This window comes from Sus scrofa, chromosome 15, assembly GCF_000003025.6.
Source record: "Sus scrofa isolate TJ Tabasco breed Duroc chromosome 15, Sscrofa11.1, whole genome shotgun sequence".
NCBI lineage: Eukaryota > Metazoa > Chordata > Mammalia > Artiodactyla > Suidae > Sus > Sus scrofa.
This window is the reverse complement of record NC_010457.5, coordinates 94,423,821-94,439,697: the sequence shown is the minus strand read 5'-3', so window position 1 is coordinate 94,439,697 and position 15,877 is coordinate 94,423,821. Positions and strand designations below refer to the sequence as shown.

The window sequence follows — 15,877 nt, the reverse complement described above, 5'->3', positions numbered from 1 at the left end:
ATGAAGGGAGTTCTGAAAAACAGAACCCTTGTCAGATGACGACCAGTAAGGCCGGCCTGAATTGTTCCTCAGGCAGAGAGAACTCTTAACACATTAATAGAGCACACACTCCCATCCAAGACTCTAGTAAAAAGATAATAATTAAAAACTCAATACTGCAGGAGTTCTCTTTTGGCACAGTAGGTCAATGAAGTGGCTTGGGTTGCTGCCATGGCATGGGTTTGATCCCTTGGCTGTGAACTTCCATATGCCACAGGTGTAGCCAAAAAAAAAAAAATAATAATAATAATAATTCAATACTGCAAAAAAGAATAGGAGGGGAGGTAGTAGCAGAAAAGAGAATCCAACAAATTATGAAAAAAGAGAAAAGGAGACCAGAGAAGTCATAATAAAATATACGTAATATTAAGTTTTTAATTTTTATAATCAATCTTCAAAGAAAAGATAGTTACATAAGAAAATAGATTATTACAAGTGATAACATGAAAGTGGAGCTGACATGACTGAGAGAGGGAAGAGTAAGTAAAAGCAAGAGTGAGAGTGCTAATAACTTCGCCCAGTATTATAGAGGCTCAAGAACACTGAAGCTGACAGATCAAGAAAAGCTGGAATACATTTTTAGGATGGGGAAGGGAAAACAAAGATAAGAGAGCTCAACTCCTTTTCTTTTATTATGGAAAGTAAACAGACAAAGATTCTAAATTGAAAAATCACTAAAAAATTTAATGGATGTACTACTTAAAAAATTTAAAAACAATAAATAGAAGAGATAAAAATAGGAAGTAAGGCAGGGGAATGAGGTTTAATATTGAGGTCTGTAAGTTTCTTCTTTTTAACCTTATATACACACTTAATTAAAATTTTAAAAGAAAAAATTCTTGCCACCCCAACCCCACAAAAAGGAAATAATTTAACAGTTTCATTGGTAAATGAGAATTATAAAAGACAATTCTGGTGTATACCTGAGATTCTTCAGAGTGGTACTGAAAGGCTTCCATATTCCCCATAACAGCAGTCCCCAGAACAGACATGAGAGCCATTTTATGATCTGATACTCTAGTTTTCTGCCAAATAATTGCCTATAGACAAAATGACAGACAACTTTTAACACAGATGGACTTAGTAAACACAAGTACTTACACAATTTATTTCTACATTTAGCATTCATCCTGAGCTTATATTTTCAGCAACATTTATAACAGATGTACAGGCTATAATGTCTGATAGAACTCTGGTTCAGAATTTTAGGAGCTGCATATGCTACAGCGTAGAATCTATTTTAACGTCCCTTAAGCTCAATTCTCTTCTTTCTACAAGATGGCTGAGAATATTTATCTCCCAGAGTTGTTGAAAGATGAAAATACATAATGTAGGCAAACACAAAGGCCAGTGCCAGGCATAACAGTTTCATTAAATATTAATTCTCTCCCCTCTTTTAACCCTAAACTTCCGAAGATATTCTTCAGAGTATACTGACATTAAGTAACAACTCCAAGTGTTACTACTTGATTGACGATAACATCTATAAGATTTCTATAATCAAACTGGTATAAAAATTTCAGATAATGCATGCTCTTTATAATTACTTCTTTTTTTTTTTTTTTTTTTTTTTTTGCTTTTTAGGGCTGCACTCTTGGCATATGGAGGTTCCCAGGCTAGGGGTCTAATCAGAGCTACAGCTGCTGGCCTATACCACAGCAACGCAGGATCCGAGTCACATTTGCAACAACCACAGCTCATGGTAATGCTGGATCCCTAATCCACTGATAGAGGCTTGGGATCAAACCCGCAACCTCATGGTTCCTAGGCGGATTTGTTTCCCCTGCATTGCAACAGGAACTTCTCCTTACAGTTACTTTTATAATTACCTTTCATACACAGAGAACTTACAAAAAGCTAACTGAACCTCATAGACATCAAAATTGAATAATAAATTGGATTTTTTTTTTCCACTGCAAGTATGTAGTAGAGAAGTTTAAGAGAATCATGGTTCAGAGAGACTGCACCAAAGTTTGGCTGTGAAGTGTATGATCAGGTATGACATACTGAAATTTTATTTAGCTAACAAGGTTCAAATAGAATCAAATCTCTTGAGAAACCATCAATACAGACACAATTTATTCATTTAACATATATTCACTTAGTACCTTCTAATCCTAAAACACATGTGTAAAGTGCTTAGGAGAAAAAGCAACATCAACATTCAAGAGGTAGGCAGAGGAAGAAGAGGTGAATAAAAAGGACTGGCCACAGAGGCAAGAAGAGCCATGGGACAGTATGGTGCATAGAACAAGGATGCTTTTTAAGAAGTAGTCATGTGTGACCAAGTTACTCAATATTTAGTGTAACAGGAGAACATTTATCTATTCCCAGGGTTTTACTAACAGTAATCAAATATGAATTAGGACTTACGGAGAACTTACTAGGCAAAACTATTCTAGAAACTGTTAATTTTCACAACCATTTCAGGCAGGTATTACTTCATTTCGCAGATGAGGAGAGTAGGCTCAGAGATTGATTTACTCAAAGAAACAGAGATAGGTCATGAATCAGGATTTATACCCTAACCTTCCTGACTCCAATTTTTTACTTTGCTAATCTCTCTCTCTTCTCTAGTCAAAGACAGTAATAAACTAGAACCAACTTCAGACCATAACTGGGAATTCTCAGATGGTGTCTCTGATAAATGCATTTTCATATGTGATCATGTGACAGGTTATGAAATCTCCAGTTGCCTAAGGGAATGAATACATTCTCAAAACAAAATTATTTTAAAAATTCATTTAAAGTTAAATAATGTACCTTTAGAAACAGGGTACGTTTCTAAATGGAAGATAGAAAATAGGTGACCAAGGTTCTTTCCACTTTCTATAAACAGATACTGATAAAATGACTCCTACCAAAAAGTTGCAGATGATACTGACAGCAGCAAGGCTCTTTAAAAGATCACTCTGAATGACACTGGTTCCTAGTTATTGTTTTTTTTCCCTTTTAAAGTAGATTTTGAGCCATTTTTAAAACATCTCTGAACAAATTTCAGCATAGATACAATTTTAATGTAATGCTTTTGAATTCCGATTATTAAACATAATATGTATCAAGGTAGAAATCATGTTAAGATATTAGGGTGCTTCATTTCATCAGTGTCCAGGTTAAGACAGTGATCAATTAGACTGACTGGATTCACAAGTAAAACTGTGCAGAATTCCTTTTATTTTATTTTTTTTTTGGTACACACTAGAAATTTTAGAGGCATAAAAACTATCTCAAGTGTTTTCAGGTTAAAACATGTGATTTCAAGTGATTTGAGAATTTGGACACTGAAACTTAAAAGCTCAATCTTCACATATTTATGGGCAAAATTCCAAAGTGATATTTATCAAATAAAGAAGTTTTAATGTTCTTACTAATAGCTATATAACCTATACTTCTGTATGTTATAAAGCATTTAATCCTTTTTGCACTGAGAGCTGCAGTGCAAAAAAATCTATATAAACACAGCCTTCCTGAAAGATTCCAAAAGCACTAGTCCGCTCAACATGCCTATACACATCAAAGTTCTGAGGTCCCATCACAGAGAAGAGAGTAATGGGTTACAAAGACATACAAGGAAAAAAATGATCGGAATCCTTGCCCTTAGAAAGAGTAAAAACTGGCTGAATTAGAATGCTGGTACCTGGTACCAATAGGATAATTAAGTACACACAAATATTTAGTTGATAATGAGCAATAATTTTTTTAATCATTTTTTTCAGCTGTGAGGTGTAATTGACAAAAATCATATTTAAGGCATACAATGTGTTTCACATAACTTCAAACATGTGTAATGAGTATCGTAATCGAACTAATTAGCATTCATTACCTCACATAGTTACCATTTTTTTGTTTTGTTTTGTTTTTCCATTCCACCACCTCCCCCTCCGGTAACCACCTGTTTATTCTGAGTCTATGTTTTGTTATATTTGTTCATTTGTTTTGTTTTTTACATTCCACATATAAGTGAAATCGTACTATACTACTTTTTCTGACTTACTTCATTTAGCATAAATACCCTCTAGGTGCATCCATGTTATCAAAAATGGCAAAATTTCATTCTCCTTTGAGCATGAAAAATATTTCATTGTATATAAATATACCACATCTTCTTTATTCATTCACTGCTGATGGGCACGTAGGTTGCTTCCATGTCTTGGCTATTGTAAATAATGCTGCAATGAACATAGGAATGTACATATCTTTTTGAATTAGTGTTTTCATTTTCTTCAGAAAAACACCCAGAAGTGGAATTGCTAGACTGTATCATAGCTCTTTTATTTTTTAAAGAACCTCCATACTATTTTCTATAGTGGCTGCATTAATTTAACACTCCCACCAAGGAGCTCCTTGTTCTTCGCAGCCTCACCAACACTTATTTCCTTTTTCTTTTCCTTTTACGGCTGTACCTGAAGCATAGGGAAGTTCCCAGGCTAGGGGCTGAACTGGAGCTGCAGGTGCCAGCCACAGTGAGTCACGTCTGTGATCTAAAACAGAGCTCACAGCAACACCAGATTCTTAACCCACCCATTCTTAACCCACTCAGGGATCAAACCTGCATCCTCATGGATACTAGCTGGGTTCATTTCTGGGCTCTCTATGATCCCTATTAATCTATGTGTCTGTTTTTGTGCCAGTATCATACTGTTTTGATTACTGTAGCCTTGTAGTCTGAAGTCAGGGAGCACGATACCTCCAGCTTTGTTCTCTCTTAAGATTGTTTTGGTTATTTTGGGTCTTCCATAGTTCCATACAAATTTTGGAATTATTTCTGTGAAAAACGCCATTTGTATTTTGATAGAGATTGCACTGAATCTGCAAACTGCCTTGGGAAGTAGGGTCATTTTAACAATATTAATTTCTTCTAGACCATGAGCATATCCTTCCATTTGTTTGTGTTGTCTTCAGTTTCTTTCATCAATGTCTTATAATTTTCTGCATACAAGTCTTTTACTTCCTTGGTTAGATTTATTTCTATGTAATCTTTTTGATGCAATTGTAAACAGAGTTGTTCACTTAAATTTCTCTTTCTGAAAGTTCATTGTTAATGTATAGAAATGCAACAATCCTGTACATTAATTTTGTATCTTATAATTTAACTGAATCCATTTATTAGTTTTAATAGTTTTCTGGTGGCATCTTTAGGATTTTCTATATATAATATCACATCATACGCAAAGAGTGAAAATTTTACTGCTTCCTTTCCACTTTGGATTCTTTTTATTTCTTTTTCTTATCTGCTGTAGCTAGGACTTCCGATAATATGTTGAATAAAGTTGGTAAGAGTGGGAAATCTTGTTCTGTTTATGATCTTAGAGGAAAAGCTTTCAGTTTTTCACCTTTGAATACAATGTTAGCTGTGGGCTTGTCATTTATGGCTTTTATTATTTTGAGGTATGTTTCCTCTATACCTACTTTGTTAAGAGTTTTTTTTTTAAACCATAAATGGATATTGAATTTTGTCTAAAGCTTCTTCTGCATCTATCAAGATGATCATGTGACTTTTGTTCTTTAATTCGTTAATGTGGTACATCACGATGACTGATGTGTAGATACTGAACCATTCTTACATCCCTAAGATAAATCACACCTGACTGTGGTGTCTGATCCTTTTAATGTATTGCTGAATTTGGTTTGCTAATATTTTGTTGAAGACTTTTGTATCTTTGTCCATCAGCAATATTGCCCTGTAATTTTCTTTTTTTCTAGTGCCTTTGTCTGGTTTTGGTAACAGGGTGATGCTGGCCTATAGAAAGAGTTTGCAAGCATTCCTTTGATTTTTTGGAATGTTTTGAGAAGGACAGGTGTTAATTCTCCCTCAAATGTTTATTAAAATTCAATCATGAAGTTGGGAAGCTGGCTGGTCCTGGATTTGGTTTGTGGTAACTCATTCCTGTTTTAATGGCTAAATAATGTTCCCCTATATGGATATACATTTGAAGTATCATTGTATTTTATGAAGGACATATGGGTTATTTCAACTTTTTGGCTATTAAGAATGACGCTGCTATAAATGTTCATGTATATGTTTCTGCGTGAAATTCATTTTTATTTCTCTTGTGTATATACCAAGAAGTGAAGGAGCTGAGTAAAATGGTAACTGTTTTTTTTTTTTTTTTTGAGGAAGTGCTAGACTATAATCTTTGCATTTCTTCTGCACCTATTTGTGTTTACGTGTATGTGTAAGAGAGAGAGAGAATGTGAGTGTGTAAATATAAAAAGTGAGTGATGGTTTTGCTATTATGGATGTTATTTTAAGCCAGCCAGTAGCTGGTGATTTAAGGAACAGAGGGTAGGTTAAGGTTCTGAAGAATCTGCAACTATAATTAAATGTTACTGCTTCATACTTTATATATAAATTACTTTTAACAAGGAATAGTTGAGGAATAAAAACTTATTCTCAAAAAGTTTATCTCTTTAAAAACCATAATTTCAAGACATGCATGCACCCCAATGTTCACTGTAGCATCATTTACAAAGACATGGAAGCAACCCGGATGTCCATCAAAAGAGGAATAGATAAAAAAGATGTGATACATATATACAAAGGAATATTACTCAGGTATAAAAAAGAATGAAACAATGTCATTTGCAGTAACATGGCCAGACCTAGAAGTTATCATACTAAGTGAATTTAAGTCAGACAAACAAATATCATATGACATCACTAATATGTGGAATCTAGTAAAAATGGTACAAAAGAACTTATTCACAAAACTCTGAGAAACAGAGTCGAAGCTTTCAAAATCAATCTTATGGTTACCAAAGGGAATAAGTAAGAGGGAGGGATAAATTGGGAGGCTGGGACTGACATATACACACTATTATACATGGAATGGATGAGTAACAAGGACCTACTGTATAGCACAGGGAAATCTTCTCAATACTCTGTAGTGACATACATGGGAAAAGAATCTGAAAAGGAATAGATATACGTATATGTATAACTGATTAACTTTGCTGTACAGCTGAAACTAACATAACATTGTAAGTTGACTACATTCCAATAAAATTTTTTTAAAAAGTTTAAACATCAAAAAAAGAAAAAAGGGAGTTTCCATCGTGGTGCAGCGGAAACGAATCTGACTGGGAACCATGAGGTTGCAGGTTTGATCGCTGGCCTTGCTCAGTGGGTTAAGGATCCGCCATTGCCGTGAGCGGTGGTGTAGGGCGCAGACGTGGCTTGGATCTGGTGTTACTGCTGCTGTGGTGTTGCTGCCGGCAACAGCTCTGATTAGACCCCTAGCCTGGGAACTTCCGTATGCTGCGGGAGAAGCCCTGGGAAAAAAAAAAAGAAAGAAAAAGCTAAAAAAAAAATTTCTCTCTTTAAAACCATGCTAGCTCTCTGATTCATAGTGGATATATCAATTTGTTTATTTTAGTTTTTATATAGAGTGATGCCTCAGATATAATCTTAGCTACTGATTAATGCAAAGGTGCTATTTCACTGCCTGACCTGCTAAGAGCTAGTATATAATTATAAAAAGATCACTTGAAGAAACGGGTTCTAAAAAAGCTGAGAAACATGAGAACCTCTGAATGTAAATTTTTTTTTTTTTTTTAAGTAAATATTGCAGAGTTCCTGTTATGGTTTAGCAGGTTACAAACCTGACTAGTATCCATGAGGATGCAGGTTTGATCAGTGGGTTAAGGATCTGACGCTGCTGTGAGCTGTGCTATAGGTCGCAGACACAGCTCCAATCCTGCACTGCTGTGGCTCAGGCTGGCACCAGCAGCTCCAATTTGACTCCAAGCCTGGGAACTTTCAAATGCTGCAGGTAGGGCCCTAAAAAAAAAAGGGGGGGGGCAATAAATAAATAAATAAATAAAAATAAAGTAAGTATTGCTAGTATTTCTAGAGCATTATTTCACATCAGGCAATTATTGCATTAGATCAAGGGTTTGATGTAGGAGCATTTTCTAAGTAGTTACAGTTGGGCTAGACAAACAAGAAATAGTTCTGCCAAAAAATTAAATCTTTGCTATTATTTAGGCAAGTAAGATTCATTTTCAAAAAAGGATCCATTAAAAACCTAAATAAAATGCAGTAATTAAAAATTCAAGAGTATGACTGAGTCACTTTACAGCAGAAATTGGCACAACATTGTGAATCAACTTTAATAAAAAAGAAAAAAATTTCTAGGTACTGAATTTTTTAATGCCACATTTTCTACACCAAGTAGTTTTTATTTTGCTTTCCCCATCATTTCATCAATCTTGTATTATTTCCTAAAATAGAGATTTTCTTTGCACTTCCTGAAGTTTTTCATATATTTTGCCCTTAGACTGAAAGCTTAACATGTGCTAAAAATAGATACAAATACCCCCATATGTTTTCTATCTAGGTCACACAAAGTTGGAGCATCTGGATGTGCCAAGTAAGAATCTGACTCTAGTCAGTATGATGACAGTGCAAAAACACCTCAATAAAAAATATATTATTACATGCACACCATGTAATTGATTAAAGTCAGCCAAATATATCTTGCCACTGTTCCTACTTCATTTAACATATACTATGTGAAGAAAATGAAGTTAGATGAGAATATTTAGTATTTAATTAGTAAACCTCAACTGTGAAGGCAACTTGTGATAATGGGAAAAGTGAGGCTGCAAACAGATAATCCACAATTAAAGTTGTAATGCCTGGGCAAAGGCGATTCCCTCTGGAATATGAAGTTAAAAACTATATTTATTGGCCTAGACTGCAACCAAACTTTTCATGCAAATTATTTTCAGAGATGTACTAAGAAATTCATGTTTGAATTTCTTAAAAGTCAGAAGTTTTAACTAATTCCGAGGTCTTACAAGTTAATATAATTGAATCTACATCTATTGCTATCTACTCCTAGACACGTATTTGTACTGAATGGTTCAGGTAACGGTAGGGGCACAAACCCAATAAAAGAAAAGGCAATCTCTTTCCATACTGGCAATATGGTTAACAACATTATCTACAGAAGCTTAAAAAGTTCATTGCTAAATGTTTTGAAATTAGTATAAAATTATGGATTATTCTATCATAATACCAAGAGTATCATTAATGAATATTGTATCCTATTACCATAACGTGCATCAATATGATTTGATTCTTGCTAAATTGTCCTAAAGTTTAAAATTGTTAAAATTTAATTAACACAGTTGTGAATTTAAAACCTTTTACGCTATTTTTACTCTGCTTAAATGTTCTTTATTTTATTTTATTCATGTTTTGGAATACAATATACTTAATTCTTTTTCCCAAGGGTATAAAAAAATTAGCATCAGTAACTTTACCTATGGGAGGGGGGCTTATAAGAACTAGGCAGATTTGTTAGTCAAATCTTATCTACATCAGAAATGTTTTTCTTATCTATACCCTCTTTTATATATTCTGTGCAACTGCCTAGACTACTGAGCCAGCTTCTGTTCAACTATTTGGTGCATTCTCCAACTGTCATGAGAATTATCACAACATTGTTTCCTACTAAAATTCCTTATTTTGTCCCCTTTAATCACTTGACAAGAAGTCTATATTCCCATTAAAGTCCACAAGTCCTTTAGAATCTAGACCCAAGCAACCTTTCCAGCCTCATCTCCTATTTCCCTACACCAGCTTTCTCTGACTTCTCCTGACTCCTTGAAACTTGCATGTGCTTTGAATGGTTCTGCCCACCTAGTCTTTGTCAAGAACCAGTTCTACAGCCACTCTCTTTGAAAATCCTTTTTGAATCCAACCAAAGTTAATAACGGCCTCCAGATTACTCATATTCTAATACTGTTTACAGAAAATCTTTCAGATCAGTCTTTCTGATTAGCTCTTTAATCTCAGACTTGTACATCCTCTCATACTTAACTTTACAAAAAAAGTTATTTCCAAATCAAACTTCTGCTTTATACAATATTTGATTTCAGCTTTTCCTCTTTATTTGAACTGAAGAGAACACCTTATCTACTACACTTTGTTTTCCACAAGACTTTTCTTCTCCAAACTGACTCCTTTTCTCCATAAGTCATTTTAAAGAAGCTACTTCAACCATCTCTTCTTCAATGCAACTTCATCCTCCTATGGTTTTCTGGTTGTTCTTTTTTCAGATCAAGACCAACAATGGATAGAAAATAAGGAAACAAAGGCCTTAACAACAACATACACCAAACAGACTTAATACACATAAATGGAACATTCCAACAGCAGCAGAATACACACTCTTCTCAAGCTCACTTGGATCTTTCTCTAAGACAGATCATATGTTAGGTCACAAAACAAGTCAAACATAAAAAGATCGAAACATACCAAGCACTTTTTCTGATCACAATGAAATGAAACTGAAAATCAATAGCAGAAACCTGGAAATTCACAATATTTGGAAATTAAACAACACATTCTTAAACAACCACTGGGTCAAAGAAGAAATCAAAAATAAAATTATAACAACTTGAGATAAAGGAAAATGAAAACACAACTTAACTTATGAGTACAGCAAAAACAGTACTAAGCAGGGAGTTTGTAAAAATAAACACCTACATTAAAAAAGAAAGACGTCAAATAAACAACCTAACTATACACCTCAGAGAGTCAGAAAAAGGACAACAAATTAAGAGTTAGTGGAAGAAAAGAAATAAAGATTAGGGAGAAACAGAAATAAAACAAAATGGAAAAAAACAGAATAAAAAAATCAAGAATACTAAGAGTTGATCTTTTTAAAAAGAAAACAAAACTGAAAATCCCTTAGTTATACTAAGAAAAAAAAGAGATGATTCAAATAAACACAATCAGAAATAAAGCTATATTACAACAAATGCCACAGGGAAAAAAAAAGAATCATCAGAGACAACATGAACAATTATATGCCAACAAACTGGATAACCTAGAACTGCTCAATTCCTAGGAACATAAAACCTACCAAGATTAAGTTATGAAATAAGAGAAAGCCTGAATACACTTATAACTAGCATGAAGTTTTAATGAGCAATCAAAAACTTTCAACAAAGAAAAACCTAGGACCAGATAGCTTCTACTGGTGAATTCTATCAAATATGTAAAGGAGAATTAACACCAGTTCTTCTCAAACTCTTCCAAAAAACTGAATAGGAAGGAACACTTCCAAACTCATTTTATGAAGCCAGCATTACCCAAATACCAAAGCCAGACAAGAATACGAGAAAAGAAAACTACAGGCCAATATTCCTGATGAATGCAAATGCAAATATTCCCAACAAAACACCAGAAATCAAATCCAACAACATGTTACAAAGATCATATGCAATGGTCAAATGGGATTTAGCTCTAGGGTGGAAGGGTTGTTCAACATAACCATTTCAATTCATGTGATATACCAGATAAACAAAGGATAAAAATCACATGATCATTTCAACAGATGCAGAAAAAACATTTGACAAAACTGTACACCTTTCCATGATTAAAAACTTTCAAAAAACTAGGAATAGAAGGAAATTAACTCAACATAATAAAAGCCATCTAGGAAAAGCCAATCATACTCAACAGTGAAAAACTGAAAGCTTTTCCTCTAAGATCAGTAACAAGGCAAGGAAGCCCATTACTTGCCACTTCTATTCATCACAGTATTGAAATTCCTAGCCAATGCAATTCAGCAAAAGAAGTTAAAAGGGATCCAAATGAGAAAGGAAGAAGTGAAACTGTCCTTATCTGTAGAGGACAAGATCCTATATATAGAAAACCCTAGACTCCATTAAAAAAAACTGTTAGAACTAATAAATTTGATAAGTTGCAGGATACAAAATAAATACAAAAATCAGTTGTGTTTCTATAAACTAACAATGAATGATCTAAAAAGGAAATTAGGAAAAAATCTCATTTACAACAGTACCAAAAGAACAAAATACTTAGAAATAAATTTAAGGAAGTGAAAGACTATATGATGAAAACTACAAAAAACAGATGAAATAAATTAAAGATGATACAAATGGAAAGGCTACCTGTGTTCATGTATTGGAAACTTAACACTGTTAAGATTTCAGTACTACTCAAAGTGATCTACAGATTCAATACAATCTCTATTAAAAAAAAAAAAATCCCAATGGTATTCTTTACAGAATTAAAAAAAAAGATACTTTTAAAATTCATATGAACCTAAAAAGAACATGAATATCCAAATGAATTCTGAGAAAGAAGAACAAAAGTAGAGGCATCACAGGTGCTGATGTTAAAATATATAACAAAGCTACAATAATCAAAACAGTATGGTACAGGCATAAAGACAGACATAAATACCAAGACAACAGAATAGAGAGCCCAGTAAAAGATCTATGCTTACATGGTCAACTGATGCTGGATAAGTGTGCCAGCAATATACAATGGGGAAAAGATAGTCTGTTCAATAAATAGTGCTGGGAAAACTGGATATCCACATGCAAAATAATGAAACTGGACCCTTATTTTACACCACACACAACAATCAATTAAAAATAGATTAAAGATAGGAGTTCCCGTCGTGGTTCAGTGGTTAACAAATCTGACTAGGAACCATGAGGTTGCAGGTTTGCTCCCTTGCCTTGATCAGGGGGTTAAGGATCCAGCGTTACTGTTAGCTGTGGTGTAGGTGGCAGACACAGCTTGGATCCCACGCTGCTGTGGCTCTGGCATAGGCCAGCAGCTACAGCTCCAATTAGACCCCTAACCTGGGAGCCTCCATATGCTGTGGGAGCGGCCCTGGAAAAAGACAAAAAAAAAAAAAAAAAAAAAAAAAAAGATTAAGGATCTACACAACGCCTGAAATTGTAAAACTCCTAGAAGAAACTATATGAGAAAAAGCTTTATGACATTGGTCTTGGCAATGATTTCTTAGGTATTACAACAAAAGTACAAGCAATGAAAGCAAAAACAGTCAAGTAGGACTACTCAAACTAAAAAGCTTCTGCACAGCAAAGGAAGCAATCAATGAAGTGAAAAGGCAACCTAAGGAATGGGAGAAAGTATTCACAAATCATGTATCTGATGATTAATTTCCAAAACATATAAAACACTCCTACAACTCAACAACAACAACAACAACAAAAACTAATGTACTCAACAAAAAAGTGGGCTAAGGATTTGAATACACATTTTTCAAAGAAGAAACACAAATGGTCAACAGATGATGAAAAAATGCTCACATGCCTGGGCCCAGCTAAGAAAACAAAAACAGAAACAAAAACAAAGAAAATCACAATGAGATATCAACTCACACCTGTCAGGATGGCTATCATCAAAAAAAGAAAAGACAATAAGTGCTGGTAAGGATATAAGAATGCAAAATTGTGCAGCTGTTATGGAAAACAGTATGGATGTACCTCAAAATATTAGAAATAAACTACCATATGATCCAGCAATTCCACATGGGTATTTATCCAAAATAACTGAAAGGAGGTTCTCAAAAGAGACAGCAGCACTCCCATTTCAATGCAGCACGTTGACTAAGATGTAACCAAACTTAGTTACAATTGCCAAGATATGGAGACAACCTAAATGTCCACTGATGGATGAATGGATAAAGATGTAATACACACACACACACTGAAATATTATTCAGCCTTTAAAAAGAAGGAAATTCTACAACACATAGTAACATGGTGGAATTGTGAGGACCATTATGCCAAGTGAAATAAGCTAGTCACAGAAAGACAAACACTGCATGATTCCACTTATATAAGGCATCTAAAATAGATTCATAGAATCAAAGAATGGAATGGTAGTTAACAGGGGCTGAGGGAAGGGGGATATAGGAAGTTACTAATGAATAGGCATAAAATTCCAGTTAGGCACGATAAGTTTTAGAGATCTGCTCTACATTGTACCTCTAGTCAATAATACTGTATTGTATACTTAAAAAGTTGTTAAACATGTAGATCTGTTAAGTATTCTTAACACAATAATATCTAAAAAAGAAAAAATTATACCAAACCTACAGATTCTGAACTGCCAATATTCCTGCAATCAGCTGGCTCCCTCATACTTACCTGATGGCGTTTCTTGTCACATACATCCTATTCAGGCATACATCCCAACAATTACACTATGGTTATTTTTCTATTTTGTCTTTTTATTTAAAAAAAACAAGCAACAAGTTTTAATGCTAACGAATAATATCCAGCCTAGAGTTGATTTCCTTTCTTAATTGACTAGTTAACAAAAATCTCTACTGATAAGGTTAGCAATAACTTTACTTTTTAAATTATTTATTTTTTATGATTTTTATTTTTTCTATTATAGTTGGCTTACAGTATTCTAACTTGACTTTTGAAACTTTGTTTGATTCTATTAGGTTCTTTCTGGAGTGAAAAGGAAATTTTGCCAGAGTAATTAATGAAGGTACTACATATTAAGAGAAGAAAGACAGATGCATCCATAAAGAAATAAAAGAGATGGGGTGGTACCATTTTCCTAAGTATATAAATTAATCATATCCTCAAATCTTTTCTGTTCATTTTCTACATGCACTCAGCCAGTCAGTCTCATTAATTCTTTCTTACAATAGTAATCACACTCTGCTTTCTATGCCCAATGTGTTTATTCTAATTCAGACCCATAGTTCCTGGACTTTTGTTATCGTTTCCTAACTAATGTCACTGCTTATAGACTCCTATAATTCTTCCCAGCACACAAGCACCAAACTGATGGTCAGAGGTAATACCTTGAGCAAGTCCTTTCCCTACTCTCAATTTTCTATTAAAAACAAAACAAAACAAAACAAAACACTTCAGCCTAGCATTCAAGAGCCTTTATAATATAGCCTCAAACTGTCTTTCAGGTTTTATTTTCCTCTGTTCCCTTACATACCTAAATTAACTTATTCACTGCCTAAATTACCTAAATTGACTCATTCACTGCCCTTAAATGTGCTCGGTACTATCCTACCTCACACCTCTCATGTTCATACTATTTCTCTACCTAAAATGATCCTGATCCATTTATCCACATTAGCAAATTATACCGTAATAGAATCTGCCTATGACCCACTCACCTGTGGAGGCCCAAGTGAGATAACTTTTACAGGTTGATCCTTCTCCACTGAATAAATAACACCCACCTGTTAGGTAGCTAAAGTCATCCTCCCTCTTCTGTGACTTTCTTGGAGTCCCCCAGAAGGAAAAGGAAATGCCTTAAGTATAAAAGCTGATACTTGCTTTTTCATCACCTCTCTGTTCCATTTTTAATCTGTAGTCACACCAGCTACTGTATTTTTATTTTTATTTATTTATTTATTTATTTTTTGGTCTTTTGTTGTTGTTGTTGTTGCTATTTCTTGGGCCGCTCCCGCGGCATATGGAGGTTCCCAGGCTAGGGGTTGAATCGGAGCTGTAGCCCCCGGCCTACGCCAGAGGCACAGCAACGCAGGATCCGAGCCGCGTCTGCAACCTACACCGCAGCTCACGGCAACGCCGGATCGTTAACCCACTGAGCAAGGGCAGGGACCAAACCCGCAGCCTCATGGTTCCTAGTCGGATTCGTTAACCACTGCGCCACGACGGGAACTCCAACTGTATTTTTAATACATATTTTTAATCCATAGTTATACCATCTACCCCTGTATTGTAAGTGCTTTAACACATATGTTCTCAATCCAGTATGGGCCTGCCACTAACGTACACTCCTGTCCTCCATGCTCTCTCTAAATCTTTGATCACACTCATTATTTTACCATATACTTTGTAGCATCTACATGAAATACTATTGTAGACACTAGAGACACATCAGTGAAAAAATAGTTAAAAATCCTTCTCCTCATGGAAATCAGGTGGAGAGACAATAAATTAAGATAAATACATTAAAAGATGGCGATTAAGTTTTTGTGTTTGTTCTTTTTTTTTGTCTTTTCAGGGCCACACATGCGGCATATGGAAGTTT

At 34.5% G+C, this 15,877-nt stretch overlaps 1 protein-coding gene across 16 annotated transcripts in view; it reads right to left on the bottom strand.

The window, feature by feature from the left end:
* The window catches only part of PMS1 (PMS1 homolog 1, mismatch repair system component), a 124,903-nt gene that overhangs the window by 36,808 nt on the left and 72,218 nt on the right, over positions 1-15,877 (bottom strand). For 7 of the 16 annotated variants that reach the window (XM_021075390.1, XM_013984337.2, XM_021075389.1 and 4 more), the window contains 2 exons: positions 6,892-6,948; positions 963-1,079 (listed from right to left, as the gene is read on the bottom strand). The exons of 1 other annotated variant lie outside the window; for it this stretch is intronic. In XM_021075390.1, the coding sequence (XP_020931049.1) occupies positions 963-1,079; positions 6,892-6,948 (174 nt within the window). Of the gene's footprint in view, positions 1-962; positions 1,080-4,033; positions 4,209-6,891; positions 6,949-15,877 lie in introns of those variants that run through there. 8 more of the 16 variants (XM_021075394.1, XM_021075393.1, XM_021075399.1 and 5 more) reach the window with 2 other exon arrangements.